The sequence below is a fragment of the Chelonia mydas genome, chromosome 1 (genome assembly GCF_015237465.2).
Source record: "Chelonia mydas isolate rCheMyd1 chromosome 1, rCheMyd1.pri.v2, whole genome shotgun sequence".
In the NCBI taxonomy this organism is placed as follows: Eukaryota; Metazoa; Chordata; order Testudines; family Cheloniidae; genus Chelonia; species Chelonia mydas.
The window spans coordinates 287,887,298-287,904,722 of record NC_057849.1 but is presented as its reverse complement, the minus strand read 5'-3'; the positions used below and the strand labels follow the sequence as shown (position 1 = coordinate 287,904,722).

Sequence of the window (17,425 nt, the reverse complement as noted above, 5' to 3'; positions counted from 1 at the left end):
ACATAATGCATTTAGTTACAGCAATCCAGACAATCTTTCACTAGTTTTCATGAAGTTTTTGCACTTTAACTAAATTCTCATCCTAATACTAATGCACCTGTGATGTAGGATTATCTAATTACAGGGATACATAATGTAACAACATGTAATCTCATAGCAGACAACAGAATACAGATAGTGAAGACAATGCCATTAACGTTCCCTAGTTTTCATGAATTTAGAGCACACGTAATTACCGGGACATATGCCATGTAAATATAACATCCCCCTTTGTTCTACTCCAACAAGTGAATTGGTTCATGCATATTAATACACTTACCATTTCTTTGAAATTCACACACACGTGAAATGACCAATGGCTCCAAACTGAGCTAGTCTATCAGCATCATGGGTGGAGGAGGGGTATCAATCAAAAATAATTTAAATTATTTTGGAAATTTACTTTGGATTGATATGGTGGGGTTGTCAGTAAGTCATTTAGGAAATTAAAGGCCTATAGCCTGCTTTATTCTATACTTTATTCTATACTATATTGATTCTATACTTTTAAGTACCTAGAAAAAACAGCTGAGTGACAGGTACTGTACCACAAGAGATAATATGACTGACACTATAAACATCATGAACTAGTCTGCCTTTGATTTATACGTTGTAATCAAATAGAAATAACTGTCTGTACTGTAACACAGACAATACACAAACTGCAGGCAACTATCTTAGAATCAAATGTTTTACATTCCAAGATATTTATAATTACTGTTCCTAAATGCTTTCATTATTGTCTTTAAGCAATATTTTAAAAGGTGAGCTACATTAAAACAACCTGATGGCTAGATTCTGTCATGCTTACTCATGTGGAGTAATACCTTATTCCTTCAGTAGTCCTTGCTAAGAGTAAGTCACTACACTATCTGAAAAAAGGAAAAGGAGGACTTGTGGCACCTTAGAGACTAACAAATTTATTTGAGCATAAGCTTTTGTGAGCTACAGCTCACTTCATCGGATGCATTCAGTGAAAAAATCCGATGAAGCGAGCTGTAGCTCACGAAAGCTTATGCTCAAATAAATTTGTTAGTTTCTAAGGTGCCACAAGTCCTCCTTTTCTTTTTGCAGATACAGACTAACACGGCTGCTACTCTGAAACCTACTCTATCTGAGTTAGGGTAGAAGAATCTGGCTTTAAGGAAAAAGTCATCTGTCTTCCATACAAGCTCATTTTTCAGGCAACCCATAATGTTGATTATGGCTGAACTGGATCTTAAAGTGTTTGTCTTTCTTTATTAAACAAAGAGAACATTATTTACTGTAAATTAACATGTACTATATTTTATTACACATTCACCAGCTTGCTTGTTTAGGATATGATGAAATAATTCTTATTCATTACACAATTGTAAGATAGGTAAACATGGCCACATAGTTGTCTTTCCCATATTTTGATTACAGGGATAACAACTGTATGAAAAGCTTGTGTTCAGAAAAATTCCACCCAAAATATCAATTTTCTTTTACAAAGAAAGATACCCTTCATAGTAGCAAACCATTTCTATGGCCCCAAATCTGCAAAGGCTTGCACGTACGCTTAACTTTAAGCATGCAAATAGTCCCAATCAGTGGGACGCCTTGTGTACTTAAAGTTAAGCATATATGTAGTCTTTGCAGTATTGGGGTCTATGTTTCCACAGCGGAGACATGCACAACTATAAAAAAGAGAAACGGAAGTAAATAATTAAGAAAGCTAACTATCAGAAATACTTGACTGTAGTCATAAATTGTATTACAATTATTTCCTCATTCTCTCTAAGGAAGTCATCTGTGTTCGCCTGTGAGCATATAATTTGGAATGGTCTGTAAATTACCATAAAGACTAAATAGCAGGATGTAATAATTTATGCAAGAGAGCTCTTTAGAAACTATTTAGTTAAGTCGTACAGAAGTCAATAGGGCTACTCATGTGTTTATAATTAAGTATACTGGACTAGGGCCTTAGAACTAGGTATCTGATGCTTTCATGTTGTTATGAAACATGCTTTCATGTTAGTATTTCACTAAACAATCTCTCAGTTTAGTGAAATATTATGGTTGAAATCTTGGCTGCCCCCTCCCCCCCGAAACCAAAGTGAATTTTACCATTGACTTCAATGGGAGCAAGATATCATCCTTTGAGTTTTAAAATGTTTAATGCCTTCATTTTTTCAACACGTAAAATTTTGAAATTAATAGCCACATGATGCAGCGTATTTCAAACGATATATAACAAAACCTTTTGCTGAACATTAAATATATAAATCAAATCATTCTCTTTAAAGTGACTTTTCAGCTTCTGACCTCTACAATGCATATTGAGATTTTTGTTTTTTAAGTCAGTATTGTTAGTCCAAACACCAATTTCAAGCATGGGGTAAGATGCAGAGAAGACTATTGTATTAGCCTAGATTTTTTTTACTATGTACTATTTGGTTAACATTATGTTTCGATAGGAAAAAGAAGAGCAAAAGGGGATGCCAATTTGTAAGAGATACCTTTTATGTTTGGGTGTAAAATAACCATGAGAGTAAACAAGATAAAATGAAATATGGGAGAGCCATTGCCATGACACAGTCAATGCTGCGTTCTGTTTCACACTTCAAGCGGAAATTCATCTTCTTTGTTTTGCATGAAAACCACAGTGTATCTGCTCAAAATTTTCAACACAATCTTTGAGTAAAGCTTGAATTTTCAGAGGAGTTTCAAGAAAATTGGTTAGTTTCCAAATTATTATCAATTAAGAACTGTCTCAAAAAATGTTTACTAAGTCTCATCATTTTTCAGGCCCCTCTAGCTTGAAGTCTACAAACCACAGAAAGTAAAAACACGTATGCAATGACACTTTAGTGGGCTCTCTAGGGTTATCTAATTATTTCGTTAATTAACAAAAGAAAAAGAAAATTAGAGTTTGTTGTCGCAACTGGATTCTTATGCAACACAGATAGCCAACTGTGAAGTAGGGCTGGTTTGAAGGCAAGACATCTAAGGAAAAGTTCAGCTGGTTCAGGAGTGAAGCTAAAGTGTTTTCAGTGGGTTCAGGAGCAAAGCTCCTGAACTGGCTAAACAGTTTTATGGAGAACATCATCTTTAACAAAGCACTACCTAGTGTGTAGACTAGAGCAGTGCTACTCAAAGTGGTGGTCTGTGGACCGGTGCCGGTCTGCGAGCCATTGGCTCCTGGTCTGCGCACACATTGGAAAAAAAAATTGCTGGTCCCCCACATCAGATAGCTTGAGAAGCACTGGACTAGTGTATCCTGTTTTTTGTGAAACCATTTAGCTGGCTCAGTACAGAAGCTCCTAGTCTTTGTGAAAATACCCTCAATTCCTACTTTGATGAATAGGGTCTTTGTGAAAGAGCCCAACTGGCTGGGAAGCAGATCCCATTCTTTGTGAAAGGAGCCACTGTTGTGTCACAGATCCCTTCTTAATTAGCAATATACATTATAATTGATTTCTTATACACCATTTTTAGCTAATGGAAATCATGGAAAAAAGTTACCAACATGAAAAATTCACAAAGGAAAAGTTTCAGTTTTACAAAGGAAAGAGAAATGTTTCATAGATAGCAAAGGAAAATGAACAGTTTGTTTCATAAAACTTTGACCATCTCTACTTTTGAATGCTTTATATGGGCAATACAGTACTACTTACTGTCACATGCCCCTAGTAAAAAGTTTTCCACAGTATGCATCCGATGAAATGAGCTGTAGCTCACGAAAGCTTATGCTCAAATAAATTGGTTAGTCTCTAAGGTGCCACAAGTACTCCTTTTCTTTTTGCGAATACAGACTAACACGGCTGTTACTCTGAAACATGCCCCTAGTAATGTGCTTTCCCTACAAAACTGGAGCTTAAAACAGTAGAGAAGAGGATTTTTTAGCCTAGTAGCATTTGTGTGGCATTGCAGAGGAAGATCTTCAACAAGACAGAGGCTAATTTCATAAAGAAAAGGATCTTTGTGAAAGTGCCTCTTCATGAAAATGGAACTCCTGAGCTGGCTGGGCAGTTTCATGAATATCTTGTTTTTCATAAATGTGCCCAGCTGCCTCAGAGCAGTGCTAGCCTGTGCACTTTTACAAAGATCTTGTTCTTTTGTGAAACTAGGCACTAGTGTGTTGGCAACCTTTATTTTAACCCCCCTCCCCCCAAAACTGGGAAATGAATCATGCAAAAAATACGACTTAAGGTTGCATATATAACATACCTATAATACAAAAAAACAAGGAAATGAAAAAGGAATATAACAATATCTGCCTTCTACTCCTTCACAAAGAGACCATATTACCACTAAAAAACATACACCACACAACCTTAATTTTGCCCCAGTAGATACCAACCAGCCTTTCCCCAAATCACTCAGCGGCATAAAACAGACCCAATCTTCCTCACACTAATCACTCTGCATTGCTCTTGAAAACCAAACCGGCTCATGCTTGGGGAAGGGCAGCTGGGACGGGAGTCTGGCATCTGGATAATGGGGAAGAGCTGGGGCTGCGGTGTGCTGCAGGGCGGGTGGGTCTAGCGAGGCTGGAGGAACAGAAAGCGTCCCAAGGCGCGTAGTGGCCGACACCTCAACTTTTAATTCCCTTGCTGGTGGGCTGCAGAGCTCCTGCGACCCTCCCGAGCCTTTTCGCCTGCAGTTCTCATGGCAGGAAAGCTGGGCGGGCAGAGCGGGGCGCTGGGGCGCCCATTTTCCCAGGGTCCTCAGGCACGGGACCCACTGGCCCAGTGGCTAATGCGCCACTGTGTGGTATGTGTATTATAGACGGAGCCAGCTCAATGCACACCCAGCCTAGAGCGCTGTGGGTGGCGTGGTTACTGTGGGACATGCTATTTCAAAAAAATTAAAAGCGGACTAGTGGCACCTTAGAAACTAACAAATTTATTTGAGCATAAGTTTTCGTGAGCTACAGCTCACTTCATCGCACCGAATGCACCCAGTGAAGTGGGCTGTAGCTCACGAAAGCTTATGCTCAAATAAATGTCAGTCTCTAGGGTGCCATTAGTCCTCCTTTTCTTTTTGCGAATACAGACTAACACGGCTGCTACTCTGAAACCTGCTATTTCAAAAGGGACCGTCGCCCCAGGGTGCAGGGCTGGGGCTGCCCGGGCCCCTCAGGGACACGCTGACGAAAGGCGCTCGGCGTCACTTGTGATCCCCCGCGAGCCCGCCTGGGGCGCGCCCGCAAAGCACCTGAGGGGACGGTCTCCCGCCGCCGGCAGAGACGACGGGGCAGCACCTCTCCGCGGGTAGGTTCGCAGCCCCGCTCTCCCCGCCCCCGGGCCGTGCGTGCGGAAGTGGGCCCGACGCGGCGGCGCCGCCGCCCGGGATTGTGGGAGCGGGAGGGGACCGACGGGGAAGGTTTCCGGCGCTTTCGCGCAGACGTGTCCGGCCGCGGCCCCGCGGAGCCAGCCGCTATCCCGGCCCGTCCTTCCGCTGCTGCCGCCCTCCCCGCCTCAGCGCGGGCCGGCGGCGCCATGTCCGGGACCAGCAGCCCCGAGGCCGTGAAGAAGCTGCTGGAAAACACGCAGGGAGATCTGAGGGGCCTGAGCCTGGAGTGTCGGAAGAAATTCCCCCCCGTCAAGGAGGTGAGGGGCTGGGGCGCCCGGCTGGGGGCGCCCTCTCCTCAGGCCCTGGGCCAGAAGGGGGTGGGGCAGCGTCCCCGTCTCACCCCCTGCCCAGGGAGCCCCCTCAGCTAGGCCGGCGCCAGGGAGGGGCGGGGGGGCCCGGGCTGCGGTGTGCGTGAGTGCGTGGTGGGTGTGCTGAGCCCGCCTGTGCTGGGCCGGTGCCGGGTGCGGGCCGGTAACCCGGGTTGTGTTGCTGACAACTTGGGTCTGTCTTTGCCCCGGTTTATAAACCGTCGGGAAGCTCTGGCGCTTCGAGTTGGATTTGGAACTTTTCAAGCCTAGTCTCTGCCCAGAGGTGGGTGTTTTAGGGGGGGGAGAGCGGGAGTTTCGTTCAGACTAGTTCAGCAGCTGAGCTCACGTAGTGTGTTGAAAAATGCTGCTTGTCGTCCCCCCCCGCCCCACCAAAAAAGTCTTATGGACTTTTCATAATCAGTTCAGGTGAGGTTGAAAGATGAAATTTAGCAGGGAGATAACCCTTAGAAAGGACAAATGACTGAATGATTTGATGAAATTTGCCTGAAGCTTGCCTGAGTTATGAGGCTTTGCACATATTTTGCACATATATTGTAAATATTTAACAATAGCAGTATTTTTAACAGGAGTCACCTATGGTAAAAGAAAGGGAAGGTAGGCTGCATTAGGTGTATATTGCTAATTTAGGCCCTGGTACTGTGGGGGCAGATCCCTCTGCTTGCATGGCATCCCATTGACTTTCGTGCGGCTTCATATATGTACAGGGTTCCAAATTCGCAGATCTAGTTGTGACACTGAGGTGTTATCTGTGGAGTGGATGTGTACATCTCCCCAGTGAAGGTTTCTCCAAATTCAGTGTACTTTGTTCAGAACCACTGAAATCTTTGTCAGCAGGTAAAGTTATCCATGATGCCAGGCGCGCACTAAGAGAATCAGAGCTCTTCATGAACTCTTTCTTTGGGCATGTGCTTTACGTGTCAACAAGTTGTTTTCATTTCAGGTGAAGGAACTTATTTTCTTTTAAAAAAAAAAAAAAAGCTTTGTTTTTTATTCATGAAATTTCTATGTTAAGATAATAAATTTGGTTCCATTCTGAAATCAAAATTAAGGTTGCAAATGCAATCTTAGACATCATCAACTTCAAAATCATGCTTGTCTGAATTTTTTACCTCTTTTCTTAACGTGTCAAGATTACTATAGCTGAAAGAGAGGATTTTCCTTTTTTATTATTTTATGCATTTAACAATATTTTGTGTTGTAGTTAGTTTTTCCTTATTTCACCTTGGTAGTCTGTCACTTCCCATTTTTTGTGGGTTTTTCATACACAAACAAGAGGAGGAAAAGCACACTTAAAACCGTAAAAAGGATTGTAAGACCACAAAAACTGAAAGGTTGTGTTACCTGAAACAGCTAATTTGTTTTGACTACATTGACAGTGTCTCTTTAACTCTGCTTCATTTTGCATATGTAGTAATGATGTAGTCTCTAATCACATGATCATGTATCTCAGATAATACCATGTCATAACAATTTTTCATTCTCATTGTAAAGTGCTTAGTGCAGGGGTTCTCAAACTTCATTGCACTTTGACTCCCTTCTGACAGTAAAAATTAGTACAGGACCCCAGAAGGGGGACTGAAGCCTGAGCCTGCCCAAGCCCTGCTACCCTGGGGTGGAGGGGCAAAGCCAAAGCCCCACTGCCCGAGGCCGGGGGGTCAAAGCCGAAGCCCAAAGGCTTCAGCCCCAGGCAGGGGCCTGTAACCTTAGCCCCGCTGCCAAGGGCTGAAGCCCTCAGGCTTGGGCTTTGGCCCTGGCCCCCAGCAAGTCTAAGCCAGCCCAGGCGACCCAATTAAAATGCGGTCGCAACCCACTTTGGGGTCTCAACCCATAGTTTGAGAACGTCTGGCTTAGTGAATGAAGCAGAGCTAATTGTTAAACATTTTGTCTGAAAATTAATCTGTTTGTCTGACTTAGAGTAATACCCCAACATATAACATGTTGCATGTGAATCTAGGTTGCAGACATTTTTTTATGATATACTGTTTTACTTGAGAAATAATATGTGATCATATATGTTTGCATTGTTGATGTAGTTACTTCACCTTGAATGGTCTCTTAGAATATGTATATGCAGTGTCGTCCCAGGATGTTACAGAGATAAGGTGGGCGAGGTAATATGTTTTATTGGACCAACTTCCGTTGATGAGAGAGACAAGCTTTCAAGCCACACAGAGCTCTTCTTCAGGCCAACTTCTCTCTCTCCAACATAATTTAGCTCCAGTAAAAGATTGTACGTACATCACCCGCCTGTGTCTCTTAGGTTATGTTTTAACTACTTAGGGATTATATTTAGTTGTGACGCTATGAGTATGTATACGCTGCAATTAAAAACCTGCGGCTGGCTTGTCACTTGTGTCAGCTCATTTGGGCTAAGGGGCTGTTTAATTGCAGTATAGATGTCTGGGCTTGGGCTGTGGCCCAAGTTCTGGGACTCTCCCACCTCACAGGTTCTAGAGCCATGGATTTTTAATTGCAATGTAGACATTACCCTATGAGAACGTTTCCCAGACCTGAAGAAGAGCTCTGTGTAGCTCAAAAGCTTGTCTTTTTCACCAACAGAAGTTGGTCCAATAAAAGATATTACCTCAGAGAATCATTGTGTTTGCTAATCTGTGAGGTTGAGAAACCTTGGAATTGCTTCAATTATGAATAGCTGTGGCATGAGGAGGAGAGAAATCATGAAACACACTCTTCATCTCCCCCCTCAACCCCCCCCTAAGTCTTAGATGCTTTTTCACAGCATATGTAAGAGCATGTATCCTGAAGCTCCAACAGTTCAGCCAGCATCATTATCCTTTATTCTAGGCTTATACGTTTTTGTAAGAGACCAATAGAGGTGTACCTGGTGATTTACTAGGTGATGTCACTTACAATGACATTTGATTCTGGGCAAAATGGGTCGTACAAAAAACAATCAATCAAAAATTCTAATGCCTTGAGCATACATTGCTGGCAATATTTTGGGTATAGTTAATGTGCTATACTTAACCTTTCTGTAATTCAGGTGTTCTCAAACTTCATTGCACCACGGCCCCCTTCTGACAACAAAAATTACTACATGACCCCAGGAGCAGGGACCAAAGCCTGAGCTTGCCCGAGCCCCAGTGCCCCAGGGCTTCAGCCCCAGCACCAGGGTCTGTAACCTAAGCCCCGCCACCCAGGGCTGAAGCACTTGGGCTTTGGCTCTGAGCAGTGGGGCTCGGGCTTTGGTTTCAGCCCTGGGCCCCAGCAAGTCTAATGCCAACCCTGGAGACCCCATTAAAATGGGGTCGCAACCCACTTTTGGATCCTGACCCACAGTTTGGGAACTGCTGCTGTAACTGAATGGAAAAAACATCAATTTGCTATTGAAGTTGACATTCAGACTGTACCTTGTGTTTTTCTTCATTTTTGACTGTGTCATGTAATGGTATACAAGTCTTATTTGTATTTCTGTAGATTTACACTATTACACAGAGGTGTTTTGAAAATGAAAAATGTATTCTGAGGCCGAAGAATGATGTGATGATCATAAAGTTGTGAAATGCCTCATCAGTTTTTATTGGCAGACAAAGTTAATTACACTGATGCAGAATTTACTCCAGTTTACTACAGAATTCTATTTCTGTGCTATAGTATAGTATAGGTCTATATACAATATATATGTTTATCATTCGCTATAATTATTATTTTGTTTTTAACATACTAGGCTTGGTAGTCTTTGTCCTTTTTTGGCAGGAAGTAAATACTTCTAAATTTGGATTGAACTGCATGGTATTAATAACCCAAAACACAACTAACCACTATTTGAACCTATAAGTGTTGCAGTGCTAATGCTGGGTGTTAGTGCAAAATGAACTGATAATGTTATTTGTAATTATTTAATCAGAGCGAATGATCTGGCAGCAAATAATTTGGCAGGTGTGCTACCAGTACTATAGAGTTAATATTAAACAACATGCTTATTTGGATTTGGCAATTACCACATTTTTAGCTATTAGGGAATTGGAATTAGGAATATTGTTTTATCCTGGTGTTTAAAATAGTTATTGGATTAATTTGTGACCACTGACTTTCTAAGTATTAGAAGAAATATAAGAAATATAAGTTAAAGAAATATAAGTTAAGCAACTTCAGCTACACAAATAACGTAGGTGAAATCGATGTACTTTGATCGACTTACCGCGGTGAGTTGACTGCTGCTCCCCCATCAACTCTCCCTGCGCCTCTCGCTGCGCTGGAGTACAGGAGTCAACAGGAGAGTGCTCAGAGGTCGATTTATCACGTGTAGTCTAGTTTGACTCATCTAGACGTGATAAATCAATCCCCACTGGATCCATTGCTGCCCGCTGATCTGGCGGTTAGTGTAGACATACCCTTATTGAATTTCATCCTATTTTGTCCAGATCATTTTGAATATGAATCCTATCCTCCAAATCACTTTCAACCTCTCGTAGCTTGGTATCATCCACAAACTCTCTATACAATTATATAAATCATTTATGAAGATATTGAACAGAATCAGATCCAGGACTGATCCCTGAGAGACCCCTCTCAATATGCCCTGCCAGCTTAACTGTGAACCACTTATAACTACTGGGAATGGTTTTCCAGTCAGCTATGCACCCACTTTACAATATCTCCATCTAGGCTACATTTCCCTAGTTTGTTTGAGACATTTATGTGAGACAGTACCAAAAGCCTTACTAAAGTCAAGATATCAGATCTTCTGCTTCCCTGATAGCCACAAGGCTTGTTACCCTGTCAAAGACAGCTATTATGTTGGTTTGACACCATTTGTTTTTGACATTTTGACAATTTGCTGTTATTTGTCACCTTATTTTCTAGGTGTTTGCAAATTGATTGCTTAATTATTTATTCCATAATGAGTGAAAGTAAAAAGGTTCTGTTGGTATCTTCCTGTATTTTAGGATGACTTCTGCTGAAATAACTTGGAACAGCAGACAGTAGGGACTAAGTCATTGTTCAAATACTCTTTCTTTTCCGTGCTTTCTTTGTCTTGTTCCAGACTGTCCCTTTACATAAGTTAGAGAAAAGGAGTACTTGTGGCACCTTAGAGACTAATAGATTTATTTGAGCGTAAGCTTTTGTGAGCTACAGCTCACTTCATCAGATGCATTCAGTGGAGAGACATGGTGAGCGAGGTAATCTTTTATTTGACCAACTTCTGTTGGTGAAAGAGACAAGCTTTTGAGCTACACAGAGCTCTTCTTTCCAGAACTGAAGAGGAGCTCTGTGTGTGGCTCAGAAGCTTGTCTCTTTCACCAACAGAACACTGCATTAACATAAGCTGCCATTCTTGAATGGTAGTACTTTCCCAGTTGAGTCAGCATCTGTATGAATTGAAATGGAATTGCACAATTTTAGAGTAAGTTCAGATTACTGTATTTGAAAGCCACTATGCAAGAATGCAGCCAGAGTTGTGGTGAAAGGAAATCCTGCAGGATAACAGGAAAATGAAGGAGGACATAGAATTCTCACTTGCATATTAACTCTCTGCATGTATTTTTTTTAACTGATAGTTTTAAATTCATTTCTATTCATAGTTGTTTGAAATACCGTCAAAAAAAGCTTAAAATATTTTTATACTTTCCATATAACAATTTTTTCATCCTTGTGTCTGATTGTGTTCCTTTCTTCAACATTAAATGTTTAATTTTCCTGGAGACTCTTGTTCACCCACCTTTCCTACCCCCTTTCATTTGGAATGGAGCAGAAACGGACATAACTGCTTTTGTTGATGAGTTTCTTTGAGTTTTATAGAACTTTTCAGCCTGCTAAAATAGTGTTTGGGAATCAGTATTGTAGACTGATATCACCACAGATCTGGGAAGAAGGTTAGGGCCCATTCTGCAACCATTTATTCATATAAATAAACCTTGCTTCAGCAAGTAGTCCTATTGACTGAGTAAGGGTTGAAGAATTAGGCCCTGAACTGCTGTACGGCCAAGAAAGGGAGTGCAAACTTTTTGGGGGTGGGGGGGTTGTTTCATTACAGTGGAAATTATATGGTTTTGCTGTGCAAAAGGACAGAATTGGGTGAGCCTCTTCATGAGCTCCTTCTGTGTTGCTTTGAACAAGGAACTGTGGGAGGATCAGGAGCCAGGCTTATAGATGTGTCACTATACACACAAAATGGTTCCACAACAGTCCTTTGTAGTAGTTGTAACAATAATACCTAGCTGTTATATGGCATTTTACATCAGTAGATCTTAAAGTGCTTTACAAACCAGGTCACTATTGTTATCTCTGTTTGACAGATGGGAAAACTGAGTCAGAGAAGTAAAATGGCTTGGTGAAGGCCACAGTCAGCTAACTTTAGAATTAGGGACTTCCTGACTCAACTTTAATGCTTATTTTTGTGAACCATCCTGCTTCCCGTCCATCAACTCTGTCTTAAGTGTCACATTTTAATTAAAACTCGAACTTTGATTGAGAATGTTGCCAGCCTTTGTTGGTTTGTAAAACTTCTAACATTTTAAACATAATGGTAGGTGGAGCATCTGGGGAAGCCTAAATTCTTTCCATTGTACTGTAACAGGTAGGCAAGGCCCTTCAATTTTTGTTTTTATTTGTCTAACATTTCATGGGAATTTATTAGTGCTTGTTACAAAAATTTTAAAAAGTGAAAATTACTACAAAAATTAACTTCACAGCTTTCTGGGTAAATATCGAGGTTAATATTGGGAGACAGGAGAACAGAAAGAAAGCAACAACTAGACAAAAATACAAATATTGAAAGTAAAAGCAGTTTAATGATGTGATTTATTTCATGATCTGTACATTAAAGGTATGTGCATATATGCACTTACATGGATGAGTTTTCCACTACATTGCCGTACTTTAATGATAGCCTTGCATTTACACTTAAGACTAATTTATTAACATAAATATATCTTCCTAATGTAGTGTTTTGGATTTTTGTCATACTCAATATTTTTATGTACTTGAGTGTTCCGCAATTTGGGTGGAAATCAGTAAAAATTAAATAATGGCTTTTATAACCCCCGGAAATTTTTTTGATTAAAAATCTGTAAAAAACTGAAAATGAAAGGCCTTACATGTAGGGACAATAGATCATGGCCAGCATCTCAGTATACACGCAGAAGGCAACAAGTCACCAGAGAATTGTGCTTTCTGTAGCTCACATCATCAGGAAGACATAATCTCATTCTGCATTAACTGTAGCTTCTGAATGGTCTTCAAATATAACCCCATGCTAAGCATGTTGTGGTAATCCAATCAGAACCTGTACAAACATACATAGCTATTGCATCTTCCACACTGAAGTTTGGAGGCACAAATGAAAATATATCAGACTCTTTGAATGAGAAAGGTGACAGAAAAAGTCTCTTCAGAATCTCACATTTATCTTTGTGCAGATAAATGATTGTCTAGTGCCAGTCTTTGGTATTTCTTCAGGTAGGAGTATAGTAGTTTGAACAATCCCTCCCGCTCACCGGGACCATAAGTGTGTTGGCTGGATTGTGTGGACGATGGTTTCAAAGACTGCTGATAGTATAAAAGAACTAGATGCCTGATCTCTGCCCATAACTACAAAGTGACTAATGTATTCTGTGTTCCAGGGAAAAAGCTAGAATAAAAGGGGCCAGGGGAAATGACTAACCTCCCATTGACTTCTGTGGGGCCAGGATTTCACTGTAGATGGCACCAAAATGGCTTCTCAATAACTTATTTAAAATCAAAAGTTTAGAAACATGTCTGTAGAACTAGCAAGATTACCAGCATAAAGAATTCTTCATCATTGGCCTAACAGCCATTTGTTTGAGGAACCTGGCACCTAGCATTCCCTTTCCTTTTCCCAAATCTTATACTTTATTCTTGTACAACATTCAGAGAATTGAACCATTTTATTTTATCCGAGCAGCTAAAACATTTTGTCTGTGACCTGGCCGCATCTTTTCCAGGTTCCTTTGCACCAACATCATCCCCTTCCAATCCACACAAAATGCAGCTGCTAAAATTATTTTTCTTGTCTGATAATACTAACATTTAGATCAGAGGTGGGCAAACTATGGCCCGCGGGACCATCTTGCCTGGCCCTTGAGTTCCCAGCCGGGGAGGATATCCCCTAGCCCCTCCCCGATGTTCCCCGTCCCCTGCAGCCTCATCTCGTCGCGCCGCCAGTGCTCTGGCCCGCTGCTCCTGCTGCACAGCACGGGTGGCATGGCTGCCAGCTCCTGCTGCTCTGAGTGGCATGGTAAGGGGGCAGGGAGCGGAGGTTGGATAAGGGGCAACCTTAAGGGGGTTGGTTAAGGGGCAGGGGACAGGGAGCAGGAGGCGGTTGGATGGAGCAGAGGTTCTGGGAGGGGGCGGTCAGGGGACGGGGAACGGGGGGGAGGTGTTGGATAGGTGTGGGAGTCCCAGGGGGGCCTGTCAGGGGGCGGGGGTGTGGATAGGGGTCGGGGCAGCCGGGGGAGGGGTGCATAGGGAGTGGGGTTCTGGGGGGCAGTCAAGGGACAGGGAGCAAGGGTGTTGGATGGGGGTGGGTCCTGGAAGGGGGCGGTCAGGGGATGAGAAGTGGGAGCGGGTGGATAGGGGGCGGGGGCCATGCTGTTTGGGGAAGTACAGCCTTCCTTACCTGGTCCTCCATACAGTTGCTCAATCCCGATGTGGCCCTCGGGCCAAAAAATTTGCCCACCCCGATTTAGATTGTAATTATTAGGTTTCAGTGTTAGCACACCTTTGATATTTGAGCAGATCATACATCTGTTATACTTTTTTTTTTTTTTTTGCAACCTGTGTGCAGGCTCAAGAAGGTATTATTTCAGTTTACATTTGGCTCATGTTTAGAATGCTTTGTTCACAACCTTAATAGCTGCAGACTTGGACTTAAAAAATTAAATTCTTCTTGGGTTTTGCAGCAAAGTCTACAGCTATTGAAATCTACTGGGCCCTAAAATAGTAGAATAATCTGTTTTGATGATTCTGGAGAAGACAGGCTTGAGTAAATACTTTGTGTTTCAGAACGCATTATGAATGATGAAAAGTTTAAAACATCTGAATGCGAATATTAAAAAATTCAGAACACATTTGGAAGTAAAATATGTAGCTGGAATGATGTATAAAAGCAAAGCTACAATAACATTTTCTAAGAAAAAGCTCTAATTCAGGATATCTGTGAGATTTACTATTATGTAAATGTATATGCATATGATTGGACATTTCTGCATAATAGTCACATCATTAATCTCATTTCCCATACCACAGTCATATCTTGAAATAGTGTGAACACATTGCTGTTGTCTTATTTATTTATTTTAATATGGCGATATACCTATCTCATAGAACTGGAAGGGACCTTGAAAGGTCATCGTGTCCAGTCCCCTGCCTTCACTAGCAGGACCAAGTATTGTCCCTGACAGATTTTTGCCCTAGATCCCTAAATGGCCCCCTCAAGGATTGAACCCCCAGCCCTGGGTTTAGCAGGCCAGTGCTCAAACCATTGAGCTATACCCCCCCATCTGCAGTAAAGACTTATAATTTATGGTCATTTTGGGTCATTTTGTTGAATACAAAATGAAAACTACACTTTAAACAAGAGTCTGTCTTCCTAACGGGGGCAATAAAACAATATCCAATCACTGGACAAGAGAAATAGTGATAAATTGGCAAAAACTGCTCTTTTTTTAATCAAACAGTACGTGTTATAGTAAGTATGAAAATGATCCTAAATAATATTGAACATCCCCATCCAGTCTTAATGTTTAAATTGCAGTGTGTGTAATGTTTTACTACCATAAGCTATCAGCACTGAAAGTGCTAAAGGCCTTTTGTTTAAAAAAAAAAAAAAAAAAAGAGAGCGAGAGATTGATTTTGATTTCACTTTTCTCTAGTAAGAGCTACAAACCTTAAGGCAATTTTGAGGCTCTAGAGGTGACCCAGCAGTCTAGTCAAATCACTGAGACACAAATTACCATTTAAATTCCTGGTGGTAGAGATTTTTTGAAATGCTTTCTTTGTCCCAATTATTAAGTCTGAGCAACTGAAGGAGTTGGTGTCACATTGCATCCTTTGTAATATCAGACAAATCTTGAATAAAAGCCCACAACCCTTACAGGTATTTTCCATAATATCTTAAATATTTTGTTTGTGGGCATTTTTAGTTGCAGGTTGCTGGAAGTTGCAGTTCTTTACTGCATACGCTAGACATAGTCACAGGCCTGCTAGATCTATTATAAGTTCACAATCTCTTTGCATATCAGGAAATTAAGGAGCAACTTCTAAGAGTAACTGTAGTTTAGGTTTGTCAATGGTAGGAAGTTTTTGCACATTAACTGTACCATATGGGAAGGAGAATAACTATACCGGTGTAAGTCACATTTATACCGATCCATGCTAGTGTAGTGGTCACCAACCCGTCGACTGCGATCGACAGGTCGATCCTGGGGACTCTCCCGGTCAATCGCAATCTTTGGTGGTGTAGTGGGGCTGCCACTGGAAGTGGCCAGCACACCCCCGCAGGCAGGGGTCTCCACATACTGCTCCTGCCTGCAAGCAGTGCCCCTGCAACTCTCATTGGCTGGGAACAGGGAACTATGGCCAATGGGATCTTTGGGGGCGGTGTCTGCCTAGAGGGGCAGCGTGCAGAGCCACGTACCCCCCGTTCCCCATACCAGAGGCTATAGAGGCATGTTGGCCCCTTCTGGGAGCATTGTGGGGCCGGGGCAGTCAGGGAGCCTGTCTTAGCCTTGCTGCGCTGCTGATTGGGAGCTGCCCATAGTAAATGCTACCCAGTGGGAGGCCACACCCCAGCCCTGAGCCCCCTCCCGGAGCCAGCACCCCAAATCCCCCCCTGCTCCAGCCCTGCCCCCCCTCCTAGAGCCAGCACCCCATACCCCCTCCTGCACCCCAGCCGTGACCTCCCTCCCAGAGCCAGCACCCTGCACCCCAACACTCGGCCCCAACCTAGAGCCCCCTCCTGCACCCAAACACATCCCCAGAGCTTGCACTTCTCACCCCCTCCTGCACCCCATCCACCTGCCCTAGGCTCAGCCCAGAGCCTCCTCCCACACTGTAAACCCCTTGACCCTAGTCTGGAGCCCACACCCCCTCCCAAACCGCAACCTCTACCCCAGCCCAGTGAGACTGAGTGAGGGTGGGGGAGAGCGAGTGATGGAGGGGGGGTTGAATGGAGTGAGCGGAGGGGGTGGGGCCTCAGGGAAGGGGCAGGGTAGATCCTGGGTTGCCCTTAGATTCAAAAAGTGATTTTGGGCTTTAAAAGGTTGGAGCCCACTGTGCTAGGGCTTTTAGTGGTCTAATGGTATCAGTAAAAAGCACCACTAACTGAAATGGTTACACTGGTAAAGCTTTGAAGTGTAGACCAAGCCCTTACTCCCTGCATTCTTTTTTTGGGCTATATCTAAGGGTATGTCTACACTACGAAATTAGGTCGAATTTATAGAAGTTGGTTTTTTAGAAATCGTTTTTATATATTTGAGTGTGTGTGTCCCCACAGAAAATGCTCTAAGTGCATTAAGTGCATTAACTCGGCAGAGTGCTTCCACAGTACCGAGGCAAGCGTCGACTTCCGGAGTGTTGCACTGTGGGTAGCTATCCCACAGTTCCCGCAGTCTCCGGAAATGAGATTCAAAAATTCGCAGTTCTTTTCCTGTCTACCTAGCCAGTGCATCTGAGTTGAGAGTGCTGTCCAGAGTGGTCACAATGGAGCACTCTGGGATAGCTCCCGGAGGCCAATACCGTCGAATTGTGTC

The 17,425-nt window shown here is 42.6% G+C and overlaps 1 protein-coding gene and 1 long non-coding RNA gene across 12 annotated transcripts in view; one reads left to right on the top strand and one right to left on the bottom strand.

Annotated features, from left to right (window-relative positions):
- Positions 1-5,361, bottom strand: part of LOC114020415 — a 36,985-nt gene extending 31,624 nt beyond the window's left edge. The window contains exon 1 of the long non-coding RNA XR_005223624.2: positions 5,224-5,361. This is a non-coding gene — a long non-coding RNA (uncharacterized LOC114020415). The remainder of the gene's footprint in view (positions 1-5,223) is intronic.
- Positions 5,194-17,425, top strand: part of MON2 (MON2 homolog, regulator of endosome-to-Golgi trafficking) — a 154,869-nt gene continuing 142,637 nt past the window's right edge. For 9 of the 11 annotated variants that reach the window (XR_005223612.2, XM_043548588.1, XM_037887588.2 and 6 more), the window contains exon 1: positions 5,486-5,618. Coding sequence is in view for 8 of the 11 variants with exons in the window: in XM_043548588.1 (XP_043404523.1) it covers positions 5,508-5,618 (111 nt within the window). In the remaining 3 variants the exon portion in view is untranslated. Of the gene's footprint in view, positions 5,280-5,485; positions 5,619-17,425 lie in introns of those variants that run through there. The other 2 variants (XM_037887571.2, XM_043548613.1) reach the window with 1 other exon arrangement.